The sequence below is a fragment of the Pogona vitticeps genome, chromosome 1 (genome assembly GCF_051106095.1).
Source record: "Pogona vitticeps strain Pit_001003342236 chromosome 1, PviZW2.1, whole genome shotgun sequence".
In the NCBI taxonomy this organism is placed as follows: domain Eukaryota; kingdom Metazoa; phylum Chordata; class Lepidosauria; order Squamata; family Agamidae; genus Pogona; species Pogona vitticeps.
This window is the reverse complement of record NC_135783.1, coordinates 317,530,283-317,547,622: the sequence shown is the minus strand read 5'-3', so window position 1 is coordinate 317,547,622 and position 17,340 is coordinate 317,530,283. Positions and strand designations below refer to the sequence as shown.

Below are 17,340 nucleotides of genomic sequence, written 5' to 3'. Positions count from 1 at the left end.
ATCATTAGTGGAGCTCCTTTGGTACTGGAGCTCCTTGTGGGCTTTGGTACTGGAGCTCCCAGTGGAGATCCTTTAGTAATTATCAGGACTAGCATTGATCTGAAATCAGTTTTCACATCCCAGTAGCCTCAACAGATTTCATATCAGACAAAGAGAGGATGCAGTTTCATTGACTACTTATTATTTTATTGTGGTCAGTATTAGAGATGGGGGTATTTGTATATGAATACCCCCACGCAGGTGGACATAACAAGGGTCTAGCCCCCAGTGGCCAGACTGTCCACTCACCTTCTGCTGTTGCTATGGGCTCCGTGCTCCCTTCCTATTGCTCCGAAGCTCGTGGTCTGCAAGCCACTCTCGTCCTTCCACCTCTTGCCAGGGGTGGCTCGCAGACCATGAGCTCTGGAGCGATAGGAAGGGAGCACGGAGCCCGCAGCAACAGCAGAAGATTTGTGAACAGTCTTGCCCCAGGGGGCTGGACCCTCATTATGTCCACCTGTGTGGGGGTATTTGTATACAAATACAAATGCCCCCATCTCTAGTCAGTATTATCAAATATTGCAGAAAGCAAAAAAACAACAACCAACCAACCTTCAGTCAAGCACTGGTTACTTTTTAAATTATATTATGGTGTCACTGAGAGGGCAGGCAGAACTCTGTGCTACTCTACATATGCTCTTCATACAATTTTCAACTGTTACAACTGCAAGAGTGTGAATAGCGTAAAAGACATTCAAATTAACAATCCTTATGTACTGCTATGAAATTATATTGAATCATGTAGAAAAGAGAAAGGAGAAGAATTTGTAGATAGCAGGCCTATTTTTCCAACCAGCTTAAAACTGAACGGTGCATTTATGAATTAGCAATAAAAACACTGATTTGATTTCTTATTGCATGTGTTTTAATTTAATTCTGGAATAAAATATTTCTGCCACTCTCTCTCAAACAAGAAAAGTTATAATTTTGCATTTCTTCAACTATAATATAGCTCTATCTGGTTAATTAAATAAACAGGGCCACCCACTAAAAAGCTGCCCTTATATATTTACATTTTTCTAAGAAAATAGCAGGTTGTCCACACCATACATTTTAGTGTCCTTTTGCTTGATCTCTAAAAGTAAATTTAATCATTTAACCAACAAAAATGGGACACTCTTAACAAAACCTAAAATATTTAGAGCATGTTACAGGTGAAGGTGTGTGTTTTTACAGCACACACTCTCCTTAAGCAGTCTATTTGTCATCCTTTGAAAGAGAAGACCAGAAAAACCAATACTATGTGTGTGGCCTACATTAACCTCACTTAATGCACTCAATAACTTTTTTTTTTACAAAATCATGCTTTTTCTGCACCATTGATAAACTGACAGTAACTTTTTATTGAAGTAAAATACTCATTGTCTGCTGTCATTATTTGTTTTAATATATAATCTTGCTAACCAAATGAACTTAAAGCAATGTAGATAAGCAATGGCATGCACAGGGTCACTTAAATGCCAATTTGACTGTTTCATAAACTTTAGCATTCTTTTTCCATGAGTTTATTCTCAGTTACTTAATTGAAAGTAATATCCATTTACAAACTTCAGACCTGCTATAAAAAGGCTCTCTTCCGTGTCCAAGAAACCTTTCAGGGCTTGAAGCACAACAAAAGCTAATAATTAAAGCTTTCTTCCTGCATCAGTAAAATAGTGAAGGGATAACCCTGAACAGACCAAAAGAAGCTTTACCATAAGACCTGCTGTGCAGAAAGACTGCAAGACTAAATGGAAAGTACAACATAAAATGATCCAAGACAATCATATAAAGCAGCCTAATAGCAAATACATTTATTGAAGTTTTTTAAAAATTGCAACAGAACTTAGATCCATTCTTCCATTCGCAGCCAGTTATCTTTAAAAATTAATAAAGTAATTCATTCATAAAATAAAGAAAGAAGCTATTCCAGAAAGGAAGCTCTACATGTTAACCCCAGCTTGCCACAAAAAAGAAAAATGGTTATACAGGGCTCACAAACAGGATAAAGAGTTGTATGAGACTCTTGTAAACTACACCTATGTTAATACTAAGTCTAGTAGTATAACCTCACTTTAATTATTTGTAGTGTTGGTATTTGTCTTTTTAGTTTTCATTTCTTTATTCACTACCCAGCAAATACCTGCATCATTCTGTAACTCTGTCTCCATTCTCAGTTTATATTGGTTATCATTTGTTGTATTTCCAACCGTCTCATCTCCTGTCGTCCCCTTCTCCTCTTGCCTTCACACTTTCCAAACATCAGGGGCTTTTCTGGGGAGTCTTATCTTCTCATGAGATGGCCAAAGTATTGGAGCCTCAGCTTCAGGATCTGTCCTTCCAGTGAGCACTCAGGGTTGATTTCCTTTAGAATGGATAGGTTTGTTCTCCTTGCAGTCCAGGGTACTATCAAGAGCCTCCTCCAGCACCACAATTCAAAAGCATCACTTCTTCGGTGGTCAGCTTTATTGTCCAGCTCTCACTTCCATACATCACTACAGTAAAAGCCATAGCTTTGACTATGCGTACTTTTGTTGGCAAGGTGATGTCCCTGCTTTTTCAGATGGTGTCGAGGTTTGTCATCGCTTTCCTTTTAATTTCGTGGCTGCTGTCACCATCTGCAGTGATCATGGATACCAAGAAAGTAAAATCTGTCACTGCCTCCATATCTTCCCCTTCTATTTGCCAGGAGGTCATGGGGCCAGTGGTCATGATCTTAGGGTTGTTTTTTTTAATGTTCAGCTTCAGACCATTTTTGAACTCTCCTCTTTCACCCTCATTAAGAGGTTCTTTAATTCCTCCTCATTTTCTGCCATCAGAGTGGTATCATCAGCATATCTGAGGTTATTGATATTTCTTCCGGCAATGTTAATTCCAGCTTGGGATTCATCCAGTCCTGCCTTTCGCATAATGCATTCTGTATATAAGTTAAATAAACCGGGGGACAATATACAGCCTTGTCATACACCTTTCCCAATTTTGAACCAATCAGTTGTTCTAACTGTTGCTTTCTGTCCCATGTATAGGTTTCTCAGGAGAGAGATAAGGTAGTCAGGCACTCCCATTTCTTTAAGGACTTGCCATAGTTTGCTGTGGTCCACACAGTCAACGGCTTTTGCATAGTCAATGAAGTAGATGTTCTTCTGGAACTCTCTGGTTTCTCCATAATCCAGCGCATGTTAGCAATTTGGTCTCTAGTTCCTCTACCCCTTTGAAATCCAACTTGTACTTCTGAGAGTCCTCAGTCCACATACTGCTGAAGCCTGCCTTGGAGGATTTTGAGCATAACCTTGCTAGCGTGTGAAATGAGTGCAATTGTACAGTAGTTGGAGCATTCTTTGGCACTGCCCTTCTTTGGGATTGGGATGTAGAGTGATCTTTTCCAGTATTCTGGCCACGAGTTTTCCAAACTTGCTGGCATATTGAATGTAGCACCTTAACAGCGTCATCTTTTAAGATTTTAAACACTTCAACTGGAACGCCATCACCTCTACTGGCCTTGTTGTTAGCCAATCTTTCTAAGGCCCACTTGGATTCACTCTCCAGGATGTCTGGCTCAAGGTCAGCAACCACACTATCTGGTTTCTCTGGGATATCCAAATCTTTCTGGTATAAATCCTCTATGTATTCTTCCCACCTCTTCTTGATATCTTCTGCTTCTGTAAGGTCTATCCCACGTTTGTCCTTTATCATGTCCATCTTTGCACAAAATGTTCCTTTAATATCTCCAGTTTTCCTGAACAGATCTCTGGTTTTTCCTTTTGCTTTTCTATTATTTTCCTCTATTTCTTTGCATTGTTCATTTAAGAAGGCCCTCTTGATAGGGATTGCCATAAAAGAATATAAATTACAAATTAACAGTGCGCTTTATTTCTTTGTCATCTTTGTGCATAGTTGATACACTGACATATCTGGGGAAAGGAGTTGGTATCCTAAAGAAATCAGCCCCTCTGTCTTTAGTAAATTGTTCCAAAATTCTGTATTAATTCTCAAATACAGGTTCAGAGCATATAGTTCAACAAATATGGAAGACAACCACCCCAAATTTATCAATTTTATGTACATCAACAAGAAAAATATCATTCAAGACCTAGAAATCTCTCTCTTAGATTGTGCTTTCACATCTTATGGAATGGGTAGCTTCTGAAGCTAGTGCAGAGTGGGCCAACTACCGGCTGCAACAATCTGTCTCCAAGCCCTGTCGACAGGTGACTCATTGAACTAGTAGGACTTAGTACTAACTCACCATTCAATAACTGATTCAGTTAGTCTATTCTAGTTGGGACCAGCACTTGGATTTAGGCCTTGTCTGATTAAAAAAAATCAGTAAGGGGAAAAAAGAGGGTCCTCAGTTCAAGCGTCTGCACATTCCAAACCAGGCTACCAAAACTAACAATATTGTTCATTTGTTAGTATTATAGAAGTGGTTCCCAAAACAGTATTGAGAAAAGCATGTACTAGTTCAACTGCCAGATATCAAACTCTGTTCCTGGGTATGGTATACAGTGGGGTCTTGACTTAAGAATGGCTCGAGTTAAGAACATTTTGACTTAAGAACCACTCTCATAGGAAAATATTGACTTGACTTACATACTTAGATTTGAGTTAAGAACTGAAAAAAACCCACGTGGGAGGCAGGGAAAGTGCAAAATTTGAACTTTCAGTTAACTGTTGGCCAGTGAAAAGGGTGCCTGTCTGCTTCCTCACTCCTCCCAGCGTTTAGAGAGTGGATTGAGAAACTTCAGACTGCCTGGACTGTATTTTCCCTGCCTTCCCTGAACCTTTCTTGACCTAAGAAAAAAAGAAACAAAATATCCCCATCTAGTGGTCAAAGGCGGAATAGCAGCTTCCCATTAGTTTCTATAGAAGGAAAAGAGCAGATACGGATCAAATGGTTTTCAATGCATTCCTATGGGAAATGCAGACTTGACCTGAGAACTTTTTGACTTGAGAACCGCCTTCCAATACGGATTAAGTTCTCAAATCAAGACCCCACTGTATGGACTTAATGCAGTACAAATGTTAGTCGAAATAACAGCCTATTTTCAGCCATGCTTCACTATCTAGGAATGTAAATAATATATGTAAGTCAAGGAATTTAGTAATACATAAAAATAATGTATTAAACATTACTGGAAGCTGCTTACACCAATCGGATCTTTGGAGCAATATTTTCCACACTGAATAGCTATGGTGCTTTACATTTTCAGACAGAAGTCTGCCACCAACTGGATTGACCACAACTGAACCTGGGATCTTCACCATTTGAAGCATGTGATCTCAGTTCTGTTGCCCTTTCAGGCAAGTATCAGGAACAATATAGCTTTGCAAGAAATTCAGATGAGCTCTTCTGCACTCAATTTAAAACATTTGTGCAATAGGTGATCTTACACAAATCACAATTCTAAAAGCCCTCTCAATCTGAAATATGGAGATAATGGGTAAAACACTCTTACCTAGCTATAGTGGCATAACAGCATTAATATCTGAAGGTGAAGAGCCTAGTTAAGAAATTACCTGATAATGTCTATAATGATTTCGTAACTTGAGGCAATCTGCCTAGAAAAGATACACTATTTTCACTTATAGATAAAGGTAAAGGTTGTGTGTTTGTGTTTAGTCGTTTAGTCGTGTCCGACTCTTCGTGACCCCATGGACCAGAGCACGCCAGGCCCTCCTGTCTTCTACTGCCTCCCGGAGTTGTGTCAGGTTCATGTTGGTTGCTTCGCAGACACTGTCCAGCCATCTCATCCTCGGTCGTCCCCTTCTCCTCTTGCCATCACACTTTCCCAACATCAGGGTCTTTTCCAGGGAGTCTTTTCTTCTCATTAGATGGCCAAAGTACTGGAGCCTCAGCTTCAGGATCTGTCCTTCCAGTGAGCACTCAGGGTTGATTTCCTTTAGAACTGATAGGTTTGTTCTCCTTGCAGTCCAGGGGATTCTCAAGAGCCTCCTCCAGCACCACAATTCAAAGGCATCAATTCTTCGGCGGTCTGCTTTCTTTATGGTCCAGCTCTCACTTCCATACATCACGACAGGAAAAACCATAGCTTTGACTATTCGGACTTTTGTTGGCAAGGTGATGTCTCTGCTTTTCAATATGCTGTCCAGATTTGTCATCGCTTTCCTCCCAAGAAGAAGGCGCCTTTTAATTTCAGGGCTGCTGTCTCCATCTGCAGTGATCATGGAGCCCAGGAAGATAAAATTTGACACTGCCTCCATATCTTCCCCTTCTATTTCCCAGGAGGTGATGGGACCAGTGGCCATGATCTTAGTTTTTTTGATGTTGAGTTTCAGACCGTTTTTTGCACTCTCCTCTTTCACTCTCATTACAAGGTTCTTTAATTCCTCCTCACTTTCTGCCATCAGAGTGGTATCATCTGCATATCGGAGGTTGTTGATATTTCTTCCGGCAATCTTAATTCCGGCTTGGGTTTCTTCCAGTCCAGCCTTCCGCATGATGTATTCTGCATATAAGTTAAATAAGCTGGGGGACAATATACAGCCTTGCCGTACTCCTTTCCCAATTTTGAACCACTCAGTTGTTCCATGACCAGTTCTAACTGTTGCTTCCTGTCCCACATATAGGTTTCTCAGGAGACAGATAAAGTGGTCAGGCACTCCCATTTCTTTAAGAACTTGCCATAGTTTGCTGTGGTCCACACAGTCAAAGGCTTTCGCATAGTCAATGAAGCAGAAGTAGATATTTTTCTGGAACTCTCTGGCTTTCTCCATAATCCAGCGCAAGTTAGCAATTTGGTCTCGAGTTCCTCTGCCTCTTCGGAATCCAGCTTGTACTTCTGGGAGTTCTCGGTCCACATACTGCTGAAGCCTACCTTGTAGGATTTTGAGCATAACCTTGCTAGCGTGCGAAATGAGTGCAATTGTACGGTAGTTGGAGCATTCTTTGGCACTGCCTTTCTTTGGGATTGGGATGTAGACTGATCTTTTCCAATCCTCTGGCCACTGTTGAGTTTTCCAAACTTGCTGGCATATTGAATGTAGCACCTTAACAGCATCATCTTTCAAGATTTTAAATAGTTCAACTGGAATGCCATCACCTCCACTGGCCTTGTTGTTAGCCAGGCTTTCTAAGGCCCACTTGACTTCGCTCTCCAGGATGTCTGGCTCAAGGTCAGCAACTACATTGTCTGGGTTGTCCGGGATATCCACATCTTTCTGATATAATTCCTCTGTGTATTCTTGCCACCTCTTCTTGACGTCTTCTGCTTCTGTTAGGTCCCTCCCATTTTTGTCTTTTATCATGTTCATCTTTGCGCAAAATGTTCCTCTAATATGTCCAATTTTCCTGAACAGATCTCTGGTCTTTCCTTTTCTGTTATCTTCCTCTATTTCTTTGCATTGTTCATTTAAGAAGGCCCTCTTGTCTCTCCTTGCTATTCTTTGGAAGTCTGAATTCAAGTTTCTGTAACTTTCCCTATCTCCCTTGCATTTTGCTTCCCTTCTCCTCTCTGCTATTTCTAAGGCCTCGTTGGACAGCCACTTTGCTTTCTTGCATTTCCTTTTCTTTGGGATGGTTTTCGTTGCTGCCTCCTGGACAATGTTACGAGCCTCTATCCAAAGTTCTTCAGGCACTCTGTCCACCAAATCTAGTTCCTTAAATCTGTTCTTTACTTCCACTGTGTATTCATAAGGGATTTGGTTTAGATTATACCTGAGTGGCCCAGTGGTTTTTCCTAATCTCTTCAGTCTAAGCTTGAATTTTGCTATGAGAAGCTGATGATCAGAACCGCAGTCAGCTCCAGGTCTTGTTTTTGCTGACTGTATAGAGCTTCTCCATCTTTGGCTGCAGAGAATATAATCAATCTGATTTCGATATTGCCCATCTGGTGATTTCCATGTATAGAGTCGCCTCTTGTGTTGTTGGAAAAGAGTGTTTGTGATGACCAGCTTATTCTCTTGACAAAACTCTATTAGCCTTTGTCCTGCTTCGTTCTGAACTCCAAGGCCAAACTTCCCTGTTGTTCCTTTTATCTCTTGGCTCCCTACTTTAGCATTCCAGTCCCCTAGAATGAGAAGAACATCTTTCTTTGGTGTCAGTTCTAGAAGGTGTTGTAAATCTTCATAGAATTGTTCAATTTCAGTCTCCTCAGCAATGCTGGTTGGTGCATAAACTTGGATTATTGTGATGTTGAATGGTCTGCCTTGGATTCGTATTGACATCATTCTATCATTTTTGAGACTGTATCCCATTACAGCTTTTCCCACTCTTTTGTTGACTATGAGGGCTACTCCATTCCTTCTACGGGATTCTTGCCCACAATAGTAGATATGATAATCATCTGAGCTGAATTCGCCCATTCCTGTCCATTTTAGTTCACTGATGCCCAGGATGTCGATGTTTATTCTTGCCATCTCCTGTTTGACCACCTCCAGCTTCCCAACGTTCATAGATCTTACATTCCAGGTTCCTATGCAGTATTTTTCTTTGCAGCATTGGATTTTCCTTTCACTTCCAGGCGCGTCCACAGCTGAGCGTCCTTTCGGCTTTGGCCCAACCACTTCATTAGCTCTGGAGCTACTTGTACTTGTCCTCCGCTCTTCCTCAGTAGCATGTTGGACGCCTTCCGACCTGAGGGGCCCATCTTCCAGCGTCATATCTTTTAGCCTTTTGTTTCTGATCATGGGGCGTTCTTGGCAAAGATACTGGAGTGGCTTGCCATTTCCTACTCCAGGTGGATTGCGTTTAGTCAGAACTCTCCACTATGTCCTGTCCGTCTTGGGTGTCCCTGCACGGCATAGCCCATAGTTTCTCTGAGTTACTCAAGCCCCTTCGCCACGACAAGGCAGCAATCCATGAAGAAGAAGGTAAAGGTTACCCTTGACAAATTGTGCAATCATGTCTGACTCTAGGGGGCAGTGCTCATCCCATTTCCAGGCCATGGAACCAGCATTTTGTCCGTAGACAATCTTCCATGGTCACGTAGCCAGCATGACTAGACACAAAATGCTGTTACCTTCCCACCGTGGTGGTACCTATTTGTCTACTCGCATTTTTACATGTGTCACGTTCCCGGGGGTTACAACAGCCAAAGTCCAATAAGCCAGTCCAAGGTCAGGAATACCAAGAATGCAAAGCCAATGTCCATAAACCAATTCACAGAATACAGTCCAAGGTCAGAGTCCAGAGTCCAATACACAGCATAGTCCAGGGTCAGAGTCCAGAGTCAGGAACACGGTTCAAAAAGCATGGATGCAAGCCAGAGATTTTGACTCGTTGCTTCCACAGAAATTCTGGCTAGCTAGGAGCTGTTTTATAGTAAAACAGCTCCTTGAGCTGCTGGAAACTTTTCCATCCTGTTAATACTCAGGGCTAGTTGAACGGATATTTCTGTGGACAGCCTTTGAGCGATCCTCTGACCTTTTTGTCCTAAGTCTTTCCCGAAGCCTGACCCGAAGCTTGTCTGCTGGGGAAGGAGAATCTGGAGGCGGTTCAGGTGTTTCTGATCTCTCAGCATTCTCTTAAGCCTCAGTTAACCCTTCTGGTTCCAGGTCTTCGGCTGCACTCATGACAACGTGCTTTCAAACTGCTAGGTTAGCAGGAGCTGGGACAAGCAACGGGAGCTCACTCCATCACGTGAATTCAAACTGCTGGTCTTTCAACCTTGCAGCCCAAAGGCTTAAGTGGTTTAAGCCGCAGCACCACCACATTCCCCCCCTTTTTTTCAGTTATACACGGAATTTTGATCATTATCTGAAGTAGTGTATTGATCCCTCCCTGCATGGGTTTTAACACCTTATGGAGGCATCGTTGTTTTGGAACCACCACAGTCAGAGGTACATTTGATGAAAATGAGAAGGTTTTTTTGTTTGCTCTCAGGCTGAAGAAGTCCCATCCAAAGGAGGCTAGACTGATTTGCTCCCTGTTCTCATTCCACATTTTTATCCAAAGGAGCCTTACATGCTTGACAAGTTGCTGTGGAAAGGGCTTTTAATAAGAAGATGTTCTATGTATTTACTGATGCTGCTTTAAATTGCTCTTAATTAAAATATGTTATAATATAACAACCTGTTTAATTCTATTTTGTTATTTTATGTGGGATTTTATATATATTTTAGTTAAGGTTGTTGAGAGCTGCCTTGAAGCTCAGTTTCTTATGATGTTTAAAAATTTGGTATATAAAAATAATTTAAAATAAATTTAAACATAGTATAATTATATTATAGCTAATTTGGTATGAACATTTTGTGCTGGGATCCAAATTGTTGTTGCGGCACACATACACTAGCCCAATAGAATTTCTGATCTTTTTCCTTTCAAAAATGACTTCCATTTTAAAAACAGTTTACAATATTGCATAAAGTCTGCTGTTCATCTAATACTGCAAACTTTTTTTCAAATGCAGGTAAAGGTGGGATAAAACTCAGACAAATATGTAAATGAATATTTCCTACCATACAGGTTATAACAAGAAACACTTGTTTTTGTACCTTTTTGGTTACTTTTGTTGTAAATTAGCTGTAATCCTAATTTAAGGGGAAAGATAAGATATAATTCAAATAATAAGGAAATAAAAGTTACCATACAAGTTGCTGTAAAGCAGAGGCCCCCAACTTTTTGGGAGCTGTGGCCGGCTGGGGGGAGCAAGCTCCATGTGCAGGGGGGTGGGAGCACCCCTGCGTGAGCATGGCGGGCATGTCACGCTCACGCAGAAGGGTGCTGCAAGAGCGTGACACACATCCACTGTGGGTGCGAGACACACACACACACCCGCATGAGCGTGACATGCTCACCGTGCCTGCATACAGGGGCAGAGATCTGTATCCGTGGCCCAGTTATGTCAAGCCCACAGACCGGCACTGGGCCGCAGATGGGGGGGGTTTGACAACCTCTGCTGTAAAGGATTACAAAAAGAAACACATTGAACAACCCAGTGCACTATAATACCAGGAACCCAAATTAATCACTAGTACTAAATGATACCAATTTGTTCTCTTAAACTTACTTGATCTTTGTAGTCCACGTAGAAAGCAGAGATAAAGGCTGTGGTTCAGAAACATCTGCTAAACTTTTCTGGATTTCTACTGGTTTAACCTTTGAAAATGCTTTTCCTTTTATTGTCAAACCCATGCCTGGAAACAGAGATTCCTACAATAAAAGAGGATTTTGCCCATTATCTCCATATTCCAGATTGAGAGGGCTTTAGTAAATTATTAAACTAATCTGTACATGAAAATAAACAGACAAAAATCCCACAAAGACACTCAACTATGAATTACTGAATGTGGCTTGGTACATTGTGGAAATAACTGGATATTTCATATTTTCTCAGACACATATTTATACAGTGGTGCCTCACATAGCGACGATAATTGGTGCAGCAAAAATAGCTGCAAAGCGATTTCATCACTATGGGATATTAAAAAGCCCATAGGAATGCACTGAAACCCCTTCAATGCATTCCTATGGGCTTCAGACTCACCTTAAAGTGAAAATCCTCCATACGGCTGCCATTTTTGCTGCCCGGTAAGCGAGGAATCGGCGTGAAAACACAGCGGGTGGCCATTTTGTTTACCCGGCAGCCATTTTGGAACAGCCAATCAGCTGTTAACAAATCATCACTTTGCGATGATCAGTAAGTGAAACAGGGTACCGATCATCGCAACGCAATTTTTCCCCATAGGGAACATTGCAATGTTAATCACTATTAAAAAGTTAATCGCTATGCGATTCCGTCGTTAAACGGGGCACCCGTTAAGCGAGGCACCACTGTACTCTAAACTGTTTTTACACTAAAGCTACCAGCTCCTCTCTGTTGTTTTGCTAAGAGCCATATACAGAGCCATTTAGATTAACATTTATCTAAAGTAAATTGGTGAAAAGCATTATTAAAGCCAGAACTATTAAATATATAGAAATAATTTCAACTGCTAACCCAATCAGAATAGACTCATTAAATCAATGAGACCTACATTGTCTTAACAACTCCAATTCATTGAATGGGTCTACTGTACCAGGGACAAGCAACTGGATTTAGCCCAAAGAATAAAAATGCTTAATTAAGATGAATCAGCAGGACTTCTGGAAAGAGGAATTTCACTTTACTTTTCTAATTTTTTGCAAGTACCAAGTATGTAGACGAAGTATGCAGACAGGTAGACATTTGTCTAGAACAGTGGTTCCCAACCTATTTTGAATAACAACCTCTTTTTATAATAGCCAAGTAACGTGCGAGCCCCCATCACATTTCCATAAAGAGGCCTTTTTAAGGGGGTAAACTCATCCCTTCTCAGAAAGTAGAAGCTTCTTTCTTCCCCCAAAGGTCCTGTTTCTCATACATATACATACACACCAATTTTATTATAATATCCCATTCCAAAAAGTCAAGAAAGAAATTATTTAACAAGGGCTGCAACACATATATAAGGCAACCGGCTTGACGGTCACAGCCCTCCAGGTTGGGAAACATTGGTCTAGAATTTGAAAAGGATTTTGACCAATGTCCCTCATCAAAGGTTCCCAACTAAACCTATCAATCATGGGGTAAGAAAACACTTTTATAGAGTGGGTCTGGCTCACTGACCTCATTGAGGTCAATGATTTCTCCTTTACCCAGAGATATACTGTCTTCTGCTAGCAAACATACACCACTGGACTCTGGGTAGTAGTGGAGAAAAATAATTGATGGAATCATCTTAAGATAAAGCTATACGACCTTGTAAGATCTAACATATCATTTAGATCCACTATTAGAAAAACTGACAGTAGCAATCTAGTACTAGAGTGAAATGTACCACAAGCAATCAATACTGTAAGCAAGCAATACAAACAGTTGAAAGCTAAGCTATTAGGATGCAAACTACTGCCTTTACTGAAGCATTCCCTTTTCCAGCAAAAAAAATACGGTCATCACAGGAACACAGGAAGCTGCCTTGTACTACATAATTTGTCCATCCGGTCTAGTACTGTCATGTCTGACTGGCAGCAATTCTCAGAGTTTCAGCAGGATTACTTCCAAGCCCTATCTGGAGATCTCTCATCTAAGTCTTAATACACTTAACCTACTTAGCATCCAAATCATCAGAGACAACTATTTTTGAAAATTAAAAACTTCCCCACTGTCCTGTGGCTTCCAACAGTTTCCCCATCACAAAAGGGATAACATGGGAGCCCTGGAAATGGGGGTAGGTTTGGGGGAGGAATTGGGCATGTTTTTCTTTCTAGCAACATGAATATTTTATTTCTAGCAAGTGGGACATGGTGGTGCTGCAGGCTAAACCGCAGAAGCCTGTGCTGCAGGGTCAGAAGACCAGAAGTTGCAAGATCGAATCCTGTCGCTTTGTCCCAGCTCCTCACCAACCTAGCAGTTCGAAAGCATGTAAATGCAAGTAGATAAATAGGTACCACCTCGGGGGGAAGGTAAAACGGCGTTCCCTAGTCATGCTGGCCACGTGACAATGGAAACTGTCTTCGGACAGGCGCTGGCTCTATGACTTGAAAAGCGGGATGAGTGCCACCCTCTAGAGTCGGACACATCTGGACTAAAAATGTCAAGGGGAACCTTTACCTTTACCTTTCATTTCTAAAAAAATCATTGCAGCTGATGGTGTCACTAACTTTACATGATATAGCTAAGCAAACAGGATTTCAGCAATATTCAGTTTTTCTGTGTAGTATTCAAATAGCTTGATGGTGCGTGAGTCTTTGTTAGTTTCTTTATTATTGTTGTTGTTATTGTTATTGTTGTTGTTGTTATTACTACTACTACTACTACTACTACTACTACTACTACTATTACTATTATTAGTTTTAGTTTTAGTTTAAGTTTTAGTTATATGCTGCATTTCTCCCAACAAGGGACCCAAAGCGACTCACAATTAATTAATTAATGGCAAGTAATTAATGATACTTATTTTTGTCTTACCTCTGATCCTTCAGTTTTACATTTCTTCCAATCTTTTGCCATTGAAGAAACTGATTCTTGTATCTGTTCAATCTCTAAAGATGAACCTGATTCACTTTCACGTATACTCTGCACCTCTTGCGAAGGTATTCTCAAGCCACAAACTGGTTTCTCTTCAGCTTTTTCAGTCAATTCTTCTTGTGTCTAAACAGGTATTTTAGTCTGGTTATAATTTCTACTTTCCTAAACCACAAAAATCCATTTCTAATCTAGCTAACTACCAAAGTATTTCACTTATAGATACATCATAGGCATCCTTCAGTCTCAAGAGACTATGGTAACATGCTCTGTATGGAGGACTTTGACGTTGTATGCAAAGCTGGAGTGTCCTCTCCAGAGCATGAAGCCTGGGTAAAATAATATGGAGGACAGGCTGTTACCCAAGCAGCTAATCCCTCGTCTCCATGTCACTGAAATAGTCCAATGGAAAGGCAAGAGCCAATAGATACATCTGTATTCCAAATAAGCATGATTTATATCAATCAATCAACAAATAAACATATACATACATACATACATACATACATACATACATACATACATACATACATACATACATACATACATACATACATACATACATACATACATACATACTGCCGCCTAGAGTGGTCGCAACGACCAGATAGGTGGGATATAAACAAAACAAAACAAAACAAAACAAAACAAAACAAAACAAACAAACAAATAAATAAATAAATAAATAGGTCTTACATTAATTTTTGCTCCAAAAACGCATTAGGGTTTATTTTGAGGAGATTTTTTTTCATGTACAACAATCTACATCTATTTAAATACAGTCATGTCATCATTATGTGCTGTTCCACACCTCCTTTTCTTTTTCATTCCCTGTCTCTGTTCTCTTTCCCTGCTTCCTTGTCTCCCAAGGCAGTGTAGCTGCAAATAGAGGGAACACCGTTCCTGGACTTTGATCCCTTCCCCAAAAGAAAAAAAAAATGGTATTCCCGAACAAAGGAGTGTAAGATGTTCTGTTTATGCTAATGAAGAGAAACTGAAAAGAACTTGCTTGTTTGGTTGGTTGCTTGGTTTGAGGTTCTTTTGGTAGAAAGAAATATTGTATATGGATGGCCATTTCAGGTCTATTACCACATGCAGTAAGTACCACTAAGTGCAGTAATTACTGGGCCATTGCATTAATTTCCTATGTAAGCAAAGTGACACTCAAGGTGTTGCAACAAAGACTTTTACCCTATATGTAACCAAAAATCCCTGATGTTCAAGCCGGGTTCCAAAAAGTAAAAGGCACTAGGAATTGTATTACAAACATATGTTGGCTCCTATAGTATACCAAAGAATTTCAGAAGAATATCAAACTATGCTTTATAGATTACAACAAAGCCTTTGACTCTATGGATCATGAAAAGTCATGGATTGTTTTAAAAGACATGGGTGCACATCAATACTTGATTGTGCTAACACTAATGCAATATTCTGCACAGGAAGCTACAGTTAGGACAAACATAGATAAACAAACACATATTCTCAGTTTTTAGTTTACTATATTTTAACTAATATTCTACAAATCAGAACCTCCAAGATGTAAGAGAGACCCAAGCATCACTAGATGATTATGAAGATCAAAAAAATTCTACGTAAAATTAACAAAATGGGCAAGTTTTTGAATTTTTCAGAACTCTTCATTAAACAACCATGCTATAAAATTTGGGGTTAAGGTAAGAGGAGCAACTATAAATCGATATGCTGATACCTCTGTCTCATGCTGACTCTCTTTACTAGCTGTTTGTTTTCAAGAACCATGGGTATCACATCTGGCCCATTTTTGCCTTAACCGTAAATCTAATATCACTCTTGCTTGATGAAGAGTTGCAAATAACTTCAAAGCTCAAGTTGTGTATAACATTTTAGTAATCAAACAATTATTACTCAATCTAAAACTGTAGCTAGTATGCTGTTCAATATTTACTTGTATAGAACTACAACTGAAGAAACCATCATACCATTTCATGAGATCTTGTTTGTGTGTCTGATTGCATGTGACTACTGCCTTGTCAGATCATCTTCCTACTACATGTGTGTACAAATGTTGAATGGGATATTAGCTTTTGTTTCTATGGATGAATCACACATCTACTTTTTCCTAGATGATAATTAAACTCCCTGTCAATGTTCACATGTTCACATCTACAAAGAACAAAACTGTATGTCTTATGGAATTCAAAGATGGGGGGGGGGAATGCCAGAACAACAGTTTGAAAAAAGAATAACACTATGATTAAAAAATGAGTAAGGAAAACTGGGAAATATACAGGGATTGAAAAATTTTAGAATGTCTCACCAGTCAATCAAAAATTTCACCAGTCAGCATGACCAGACTATACACTTGCAATTTATTGGGATTGGGAATTACTGACTTATACCCTCAGACTTAGGTTGCTTTATTACCTGCATGCCTGTGGGGTGGTGAAGCTTGTATTTTGAATGCTTTTCTTTTGAATGTCTCCAGCAAAAATAAAATTGAAAGCAAAAGCGCCTCACCTCTTAAGGAGCCAGGGTTCTCACCTACCCCAGGATGTGTCCTTGTCTGGTTGAAATTTGGAACAGGGAATCTCCATATTCTCCAGCATGGGACTACTCTACATTCTCCTGCAGAGCTATATCTCTATGTACCACTAGAGCTCTCTTCTTGCAAGAAGAGGGCAGTTTTCCTTTTGCAACGGGAGGGGGAGGGGAGGACTGCGGGATTAGAGAGAGAAAGAGAGAGGCGGAGGGTAAGAAGGGAGGCAGGGAGGGAGCTGTGACTCGTCGAGGAGCTTTTTTCAATCATCACAGATGAGTGGACAAGCGCATTTTTCAAGCCATGGAAGTATAGAATATTGTGCATTTGTGCATTTCACCTCAAGCTTGGCAGTATATTCCTCTTTGGGGGCCTCTTGCTGTATTTTGTAATAAATGCCTCCTCTTTGTGAGCTTCTTGATGTGTCCTGGGGAAAATAATAAAGGAGGAAAAACATTTTCTAAAACCATCAGTGAATGTAACTGTTATGAATATTAGTGAGACTTTCAAAACAAAAGAGAGAGAAATAGTAAACTCTCCTGCAAATAAGGAACTTAAATTCCAGAAATAATGAAGATGATTTTAAAACAGAATTTGTTTTCATCTTCTTGGTATCAAATTCTTATTTTGCTGAATTTTCCAGATTTGCTTTGTTTGGGAGAAGTAGCCTAACAATTTGATGCTACTGTATGTCAGCAAAAGACGATTAGGCATCACAGGACAGTCAAAAGAATTGCTACTAAACATTTACAATATTTAACAGGACAACATGCATATTGAGAACAAAATGCATGACGTGGAATGAAAGGCTAAATGGACTAGGTCCACAGCATCCCACTCCCTGAAATTTCAGAGCCAAAA

The 17,340-nt window shown here is 40.1% G+C and overlaps 1 protein-coding gene across 8 annotated transcripts in view; it reads right to left on the bottom strand.

Moving 5' to 3' along the window:
• The window catches only part of TTC6 (tetratricopeptide repeat domain 6), a 116,071-nt gene that overhangs the window by 86,019 nt on the left and 12,712 nt on the right, over positions 1–17,340 (bottom strand). For all 8 annotated transcript variants that reach the window (XR_013544714.1, XR_013544715.1, XR_013544716.1 and 5 more), the window contains exons 8-10: positions 16,820–16,906; positions 13,905–14,087; positions 10,986–11,128 (exon numbers count right to left, since the gene is read on the bottom strand). Coding sequence is in view for 5 of the 8 variants with exons in the window: in XM_072986397.2 (XP_072842498.2) it covers positions 10,986–11,128; positions 13,905–14,087; positions 16,820–16,906 (413 nt within the window). In the remaining 3 variants the exon portion in view is untranslated. The remainder of the gene's footprint in view (positions 1–10,985; positions 11,129–13,904; positions 14,088–16,819; positions 16,907–17,340) is intronic.